We start from the raw sequence: 9,581 nt of genomic DNA, 5'->3' as shown, positions 1-9,581 counted from the left end.
TTATTTTGGAACAAAATTACCACCGCAATGCGAGGGGAAAGATCAGCTGCGATTACGAGTAACACGCATTAATGCATCAAAAAATGAAATGTTGAAAATGTATGGAAAGCCAAAGGCAATCCTGGGAAGAGTTAATGGAGAAAGAGTTGGAAAACCGCTGACGGAAAATCAATTAATAAATCAAAGTAATCAAATGAATGAATGCAGCAACAATAAATACTCTCAGGCCCACTGTTCCCCAAAATATGTACAAACACAATGAAGTGAAAGATCACAAAGTACAAATATAGAGTGGTTCATAAAGAAAAATAAGGAATGTTGTAGTCTGTTAGAAAACAGAAAGATTATATTATATTATATTATATTATTATGGCTATTTAGTAAATAAAGATTAAAAACACCAACTTGCTAATTACTTTAAATGCTATTTGTATGAAATATTTATATATAAAATAATGAGGTAGAATTCTGCATTAGCGCTCTTTACCAGTGTTGTTACTGCATTCAAAATAGATTTTGTTAATCAAAATAAAGTTAAAATAAAAATGGAACTATTAGATGAAAAACCTAAAATAAGTAAGCAAGTAAATAAATAAATAAACAAACAAATAAAGGTTAAAAAAAAACACAAAAACATGTTGCCATGGCAACCAACTGAAAGTACTAAAATGACTAAAATTAAAAATGGAATGAATATAAATAAAAATATTAAAACAACCAAAAAAAAAAAAAAACTAACAAAAACTAGACAAGTAAATTTTGTGAACAAAAAAACTAAAAAAACTAAAACTAATAAAAATGACAAAAGTGCATAATGTAAAAAAATAAAAAAACACAATGAAAACTTTAAATAAAAATAAAAGATAATCCAAAATATTACTAAATACCATAATAGTATATACAATACTAAAATAATCTCATTATCCTTCTCCACAGCAATATATTTTTTTCAATGTATGTCCTATTAAATGTCTCAGCACATCAACACAATATACAATAAACACAGTTATTGTTGCAGTAATGTATCACATCAGTGCTGAATGATATCCAGTGTAATATGAGACAAAACATAAAACACAAACATCGATGTGGGGTTGTGAAAGGTTGATGACAAAAAGTTTGGGAAACACTGTTATGGTATGTCTTTTGGCTTGGAAAGTTGGCACTGAAGTGCGTTCCAAACGTTATTTTCAATCCCCATCCCTGTGAACCTTCAAAGCTCATGCTAAGGGCTAAAATAAAGAGGAAGCTAGCTGAGATATCCGCTGTTGATTATAACACTGCCTTTAAAGTCTATCAGGAACCCAAACAATCCGGGGGAAGTGTCGCTGGAGAGTGGAAAGGAAGTCAGGAAGACTGAGCAGAAACAGAGGAGTGCTAGTCACTGATTAGCCACTAATGGAGCCAAGAAGATAAGCTAATAGCCATGCTAATCTACTTCAATGGAGAATTTGGATGGGAAGAGTTTACCAGGTTCTCATAATTTTTGCATTGGGCATTTTTGCAGTGTGTACAAAGACATAAAGCCAGATCAGCCTAGTGTAAATACACAGAGGAGGATGAAAGCGACTGATATATCTTTTTGCTGGCGTGGTGATTTGGTGCCCACACACTCCTTCCCATGCACATGCTATAAACGGCCCCCTGCCATGGTGGTCCGCTCAGTCAAGTTACATATGGTGGACAGGATGGCAACCATGCAACAGGCATAAACAAGGCCTCATAATGGTCACCATGTTCCTGGAGAAACGCAGACGGGAGCTCCAGGCTCTGCTGAAGCCCTTGATGAGGGATGAAAAATTTGGTTTGTTGAGGACTAACGAAGAATGGGAGGCAGTTGGGGGGGCACACAGCTACTTACAATTTTCTCGATTGTGACAAAAACAAATGCCACTGATGGCAACACTTCATCAACTTCACTCCAAATCACACCCGCGAACATCAGTGCTGCTTCTGAGCGGTTTTGCATATTTTTAGCCCATTTTCTTTTCCCTATACATGATACAGTGGCTCCCAAAAAGCCATTTTTAAAAATGTATTGCAGTTACACGTAACCAGCTGGTCTCAAGGTCATCTGGTCCTCATGTTCACAGATGTGCCCTAGCACAGTAACCACGTTACATTAGTGATTGACAATCAATCTACTGTTATTTTATCTCAAACTTAAATTTGTCCTTGAAAAAGTGTGCTTGTGCTATTTGTCATTAAAATAAATGGCACTTGGCTGGATATTGTATTATCTAGTGCAATGACATTCATACATTTTTAAGAGTGCACAGGGTGCCCAAATGCTTTTTGGGGCCACTGTATGTATGCAAGTAGTTGTACACAAAAACTAAATGAAAATTCTTCCAATTATGACTTCTTTGTTAAATGGAACATAAATGGGCAACATATACTGTAGGCTCACTGGTAAACGTTGCCTCTACTGTGCCTACATTTTATCAAAACTTCAAAAACATACCAAAACTGTGCATGCAATTCACTGCAGTTTGCAGCTGAAATGAACACTAGCGGCAGTAAAACCAACAACTTTTCTTCCTTTTCAGATTATTTATTAATAAAGACTTGTTTTCACGCAGTTCCTTGCGAAATACTATGTTATGAGCACAAAACACTTTTGCTGTAGTGCATGATTTGTAAACCAATACATTTGATGTATGCATCACATAACCAGAGCCATATGTATGCCTTTTTTTACACAGTAAACTTGCTCAGTAGCGCACCTGGTACAGCATTGCACCTGCGATATGGAGCACTTAGATATTAGTCCCGTAAAACACAAGTCATGATACAAGAGCTCAAAGACTTGAAGAAGCCAAATAAGATGGCATGGCTACTTGAGCAAATGTGTTTTTACCTCAAGTTTGCTTTTGTTAACAATATCGGTTAGGTTTATCGTAGGGTTTAGTGTAGGTGCTACATTCATTCCGAACGTGATATAGTGCCACCCACCAGACATTTCATTTCCGAACTGACATGATATGTACAGCAAACATATAATTTATCTGTTTCTGGGAACATTTCGGGAAAAACATGCATTTAGCGGAACCCACATGACATTTGACTTAGAAAGCGCTATAAAACGTGGAAGATGCAATGTAATTTATTTTTTCCCCCAGAAAATTCTGGCACAGGCACAGTTTTGTTCCAATGAGCTTGTAAATGGCGCTCAGAAAAAGACAAATAAGGATGCCATGTGCATATTCTATTCAGATGCATTAAGACATTTTCACACAGCTTGTAATCAAACAAAAAGCGCCAAGTTTGAATAGTTGGAAGTGCAAAGTTTGTAGAGCAGAGGAGATATTCAGATATTTAGCCAAAAAATAAAAAAATAAAAGGACTATTCCTCATCAACAGCTGTTTGGCTTCAAACTTGAAAATATACCACTGAACCCTCATATTGTGTTCAAGTCATTTTGACCTGGAGAGGATTTTCTTTTTCCTGAAAATGCTAGTTTATGTTATAGCATTGGACTAAAACTTACTGACTTTGCCCACACAGGGTTTAACAACGTCACCAAAAATCAATCAAACAGTCAAAAAAATTTATTTATTTTCTTTGGAAATAATTGATCGTTGGCCTCATTGTTTTTTTTTCCAATCAAAAACTGAGGTGGATAAGCTCAGATCAGTAAGGTCTATGGTCTATCAGTCAGCTCCAAACTAAGAAATACAAAACATGTGCTAACGGAAATAAAACGAGTTAACACAAATATACTCAACCCAAGATTTGGGGATAATACAGCAAAATGAGAAATTTACAAACAAGACCGATTATTTTTGACTGGGAACACCAAATTAGGTAAAAGATTTTCAGCACAGAGCAAGGGTTGCATCATACCAACTACTTTTATGGAGATGTTTGGTCTTTTTCTGAGCTTTTTAGAGAACCAGAGGTCAATATGATTTTTGCAGAACAGCAAATCTACTTAAAGGTTTTTTGTTTTTTTTTGGATGTTGAGGAAATGATGACATCATTTATACATTTGGGTGTACTATTCCTTTAATATCATGCCAGTCAAGACTAAAACTAACAGCAGAAAATTATTCTGGAAGAATTAAGTCATCCAGCTTACATACGCCAGCGCTAAAGCCAGTGCTTCGGAGTCATAGATGAATTTCATAAACATCCTTGAGGGTCAGGTGCGCTAAAAAGCGGGCTGTGCCCTCCCTGCCAGAAATAGATAGGCTAATGGTGGCACGTTATGAAAATTAATCTAGCCAACGTTTGCGCTGCCTTCTGCTTCTGCATCACTAAAAGCCCCTGTCAAAACGTCAAGTCGAATTAACGATTGGTCTTGTCAGGAGAGGGCTGGCTTTGGCCGCGGCCCATCTCGCGTCCTCTTCTTCCCGGAGCCCCACAGCTTGTTTTAGCGCTGCTGGATACATCACCTCCTATAGCCATCAGCGGCACCTATCACCTGATCTATAATTTCATGTGTGTAGAAATGGCCTTGTCCCTGCGCCTCATATAATCAATCAAAGCCCCTGCTTGCTCACACACACACACACACACACACACACACACGACTGTGTAACCTGTAGTGCGGCGTGTAATAACACCCCTAAAAATAAGGCAGTAATTGATTTTCCTAGCTGTCAGTCTCCCTGGTGAGAGACTTTGAATATCGCATCACCACGTGGCAGCCGGGCAGATTATTATTATAACAGACCGATTTCCCTCAAGGATTCCCTGCTATCAACTCAGCAGAAAAACGGCAGAGGTGAGAAAAGGAAAAAGAAAGATAACCAGAAAAAAAAGGAGCAGCGCATAGTAACTAAACTATACCGAAAAGGGCAATGTGGGAAATATGAAAACCTTTCAAAAACAAATATGGACAAAACGCGAGCAGGGTTTAGCGAACGCCGTGCAGCCGGCCAACACTTATCTCCCGGCGTTCCTGCCGGTTTTCCTGCCTCTGAGGGCCCGAGGTGGTAGACGTATAAGAGCGGGGCCCTGGAAAGCCTGCTGTGTTTGGGACAGAGCTGGCAATGTGTTGGGCCCGCAGCCAAAGCCTGATTCCCAGCCCATAGTGGAGAGTGTCAGAGACAAGACAAGTGCTTAGAAATGGAGTTCAGATGTTGCTTTGAGTGGACGCAGGCTTATTGTCATCGCAGGGCCTCAGCAATGCTTCTGCTAAAGATGGCATTGTGCCTATTGTTACATTTCAATTATGCAGCATCATCAACAAAGGCTTGGCAACAAAGTTTGTTTGTTTTATGGCTGTATAATGTGAAGGCCGGTCCAAACACACATTTTAAGGGCATTTTCTTTTTTTTTTTTGCAAGGGGTCATCGGACGCCCATTTTCCACAAGTTGATATGATTCTTTAGGGTCTTAATGAAAAGTCTATAACTTACTTTGGTTCAAATTTCTCAATGGTAGTGTAAAAAACACCCTATTTACCCAGTCAAAATCAGCTCTGTTTTCAGCACGCCGTTCTAGTCCATGTTTCTTTAAATGCTAATGAGCTCTGCTGACCCCGCCCCTCTCTTCTGTGGGTGACGAGCCGTTCTCATGATACTGTTTACTTTAGCCACGGAACTTGCTAACTAGCACGTTATTAGGAAAGGCAATTTGCAAAGATTCATAAAAAACCCTTATACTTACTTCTTCTGTAGATGAAGCTGGATCACGAATGATTGGCGCGAACATAGACGCATTTAGGCAGATCGGGAATCGGCGCATTCACAGAACTACGTCATTCTGACAGGAATCTCAGAACAGCCTGATTTGAGACAGGGGATTTTAAAATGGGTGGATTTTTATCATTATAGGGTGGATGTGTACACACACTTCCAACACAGATTTATGTTCAAACAACAACAAAAGTGAATTTTGCATCCGATGACCCCTTTAACATATACAGTGTATTGGCTGAAAGTGATGTCCAGCCTAGGAAAAGGAATCTTTGCTCTTTATTCAAACATTTTATTATTAAGGATTTTATAAGCATATTGCATAGTTGTGCTTGGAGCGTAAATCTAATGTATGCGCTCAGTTGTTTCATTTGTAATAATGTGATGACTAATTCTGCCATAAAAATAAATAAATAAATAAATACATTAAAAAATAAGCACGCACATCACACACAAAACTGGAAAATGGCTTCTGTAATCAAAAACAAGGAAAATCAATGAAATATTAAGTATATTCTTGTATTCAGTGTATGCTTTATTTCCTGCGAGCTTGTTGCTTTTCTCACATTTTGTACATAGTAAAATAATTAGCGCTGTGGAACGATTAATCGTGATTAATCACATCCAAAATAAAAGTTTTTGTTTACATAATATATGTACTGTATGTATACTGTGTATATGTATTATGTATATATAAATACACACACGTGCATGTATATATTTCAGAAAAATATGTTATTTTATATATTAAATATATGTATTTATAATATAAATTATATGAATATAAATATAGACATGTAAATACATTTAAATATTTTCAAAATATATACTGTATGTTTGTGTATTTATATATACACACATAATAAATATACACAGAACACACATATATTATGCAAACAAAAACTTTTATTTTGGATGTGATTAATCGTGATTAATCGTTTGACAGCACAACAAAATAATAGATATTTTAGAAGAAAATAATAATAATAATTATTATTTTATTATTATTATTATTTTTATCTTGTAGGGTCATTAAAAGCAAATATTGAGAAATATCCTCTCTGGACATTACTTTTGGCCACTATTGTACATATGAATATACACTACTGGTCAAAAGTTTTATTTATTTATTTATAATATTTTTATGCTCATAAAGGTTTGATTTACTTCATCAAAAACACAGTAAATATAGCAATTTTGTGAAAATGTATTAGAATTTAAAATAGCTCTTTTCTATGTGAATATATTTTAAAATAGAATTTATTAATTCAAATAATTCAAAGCTGTATTTTCAGCATCATAACTCCAGTCTTCAGTGTCACATGATCTTCAGAAATCATTCTAATATGCTGATTTGCTGCTCAAGAAACATTTCTGATTATTATTAATGTTGACAACAGTTGTGCTACTTCATATTGATATTATATTATATATAAACCCATATTTCTATTTAAAATTGCTGCTCTGCTGTTACCCATCTTTGTGAGAGGGAAAAGAACATCTGCCTAGAAACAACATTGCTAATTATTTGAGAGACAGGAAGCCAAAATGAGAGTAACTAAAAAACAAAACAAAACACCATCCCTTTCATTCAGTCCCTCACTAAGGGCCTTCATTTAGTCCGCAGCCCCAAAAAAACTCCATTATCAGGTTGGTTCCTTCCCATCAGAAGCACAAAAGAAACAAACAATCCATACGTGATCAATTTAATGTACTGTTATAAAAGCTCTCAACCGTTTACACCAATGACATCTAAGAGCTTTCCCAGAACTTTTACCTCCCCGGACCCCATTTACTTAATTAGACAGTTTGCTAATTTCCCGGGCAGCAGTGGTTAATTGCGAGGCTTTTTATGGGGATCGGGACACAGCCGCTCACCTCTCCTGCTCCAGCCTCATTCTCTGCGTCTCCTCCTCAGTGGCCTGATCTTCCTTCATCTTGCTCTTGCTGGACCCCTTCCGCTCCATCTTGTCCCCTTGCCTCTCGTCTTTGCGGTTTTTGCTGAACCTGCGTCAGCGGAGACAGAGTGTGGGATGAATTCAGACGGACTGTTTGTGTTTAAGGTGGTTTCTTTTTTTCAATAAGAGCACTGGCATACTTAAAGGAAATTAAACTGTCAGAATATTTGACATGTCAAGGAGAGGAACGGCCAGGTATGACAACATATCCCTTCACATTTCCACAAAAAAGAATGCAATATAAAATCACTTAATATTTAATAAAAAAAAAGTAGCAGGTATCTTAAATAACACTACTTTATGCATGTTTCTAAATGCACTGAAATAAAGTTGCACTTGAAACGTCTGTCAATAATAAAGCTATAATTATAAAACTGGAACCTGAGCAACAGTACAGCTTGATGGAATCAATTCCAACTTATTTCACCAGTAAACAACAAAATAAATAAATGTCATAACTAGCATTTGATTCAACAAATTTTACTCATGTCCACTAGAAATTGTACTGGGTCCAGTAGAAATTAATCTTTTTCGACAGTATTTGTGGTAGTATTTTGTTGATAACCACAAAATGACTTTCCACTTACCCTTTTCTTTAAATAAATAAATACATACATACATAACATGGTTACAATGAGGACTCCAGTCTTCAGTGTCACATGATCTTCAGAAATCATTCTAATATGCTGATTTGCTGCTCAAGAAACATTTCTGATTATTATTAATGTTGACAACAGTTGTGCTACTTCATATTGATATTATATTATATATAAACCCATATTTCTATTTAAAATTGCTGCTCTGCTGTTACCCATCTTTGTGAGAGGGAAAAGAACATCTGCCTAGAAACAACATTGCTAATTATTTGAGAGACAGGAAGCCAAAATGAGAGTAACTAAAAAACAAAACAAAACACCATCCCTTTCATTCAGTCCCTCACTAAGGGCCTTCATTTAGTCCGCAGCCCCAAAAAAACTCCATTATCAGGTTGGTTCCTTCCCATCAGAAGCACAAAAGAAACAAACAATCCATACGTGATCAATTTAATGTACTGTTATAAAAGCTCTCAACCGTTTACACCAATGACATCTAAGAGCTTTCCCAGAACTTTTACCTCCCCGGACCCCATTTACTTAATTAGACAGTTTGCTAATTTCCCGGGCAGCAGTGGTTAATTGCGAGGCTTTTTATGGGGATCGGGACACAGCCGCTCACCTCTCCTGCTCCAGCCTCATTCTCTGCGTCTCCTCCTCAGTGGCCTGATCTTCCTTCATCTTGCTCTTGCTGGACCCCTTCCGCTCCATCTTGTCCCCTTGCCTCTCGTCTTTGCGGTTTTTGCTGAACCTGCGTCAGCGGAGACAGAGTGTGGGATGAATTCAGACGGACTGTTTGTGTTTAAGGTGGTTTCTTTTTTTCAATAAGAGCACTGGCATACTTAAAGGAAATTAAACTGTCAGAATATTTGACATGTCAAGGAGAGGAACGGCCAGGTATGACAACATATCCCTTCACATTTCCACAAAAACACTGCAATATAAAAAATATAATCTTATCTTTAATAAGAAGTAGCAGGTATCTTATATAACACTTCTGTATGCATGTTTCTAAATGCACTGAAATAAAGTTGCACTAGAAACGCCTGTCAATAATAAAGCTATAATAATAAAACTGGAAATCGAGCAACAGTGCAGCTTTATGGAATCAATTCCAACTTATTTCACCAGTAAACACTAAATAAATAAATTAATCCATCCATCTCCTGTCTGTCTGTCTGTCTGTCTGTCTGTCTGTCTGTCTGTCTGTCTGTCTGTCTGTCTGTCTGTCTGTCTGTCTGTCTGTCTGTCTGTCTGTCTGTCTGTCTGTCTGTCTGTCTGTCTGTCTGTCTGTCTGTCTGTCTGTCTGTCTGTCTGTCTGTCTGTCTGTCTGTCTGTCTGTCTGTCTGTCTGTCTGTCTGTCTGTCTGTCTGTCTGTCTGTCT

General features: G+C 37.0%; 1 protein-coding gene across 1 annotated transcript in view; it reads right to left on the bottom strand.

The window, feature by feature from the left end:
* Positions 1-9,581, bottom strand: part of pard3aa (par-3 family cell polarity regulator alpha, a) — a 500,803-nt gene that overhangs the window by 122,189 nt on the left and 369,033 nt on the right. The window contains exon 20 of the mRNA XM_016440634.1: positions 8,820-8,948. Within this exon, the coding sequence (XP_016296120.1) occupies positions 8,820-8,948 (129 nt within the window). The remainder of the gene's footprint in view (positions 1-8,819; positions 8,949-9,581) is intronic.

This window comes from Sinocyclocheilus anshuiensis, unplaced genomic scaffold (assembly GCF_001515605.1).
Source record: "Sinocyclocheilus anshuiensis isolate Anshui unplaced genomic scaffold, SAMN03320099.WGS_v1.1 scaffold79, whole genome shotgun sequence".
Lineage (NCBI taxonomy): Eukaryota > Metazoa > Chordata > Actinopteri > Cypriniformes > Cyprinidae > Sinocyclocheilus > Sinocyclocheilus anshuiensis.
Note: the sequence above shows the minus strand (reverse complement) of the source record. Positions and strands in the feature narration are given on the sequence as shown.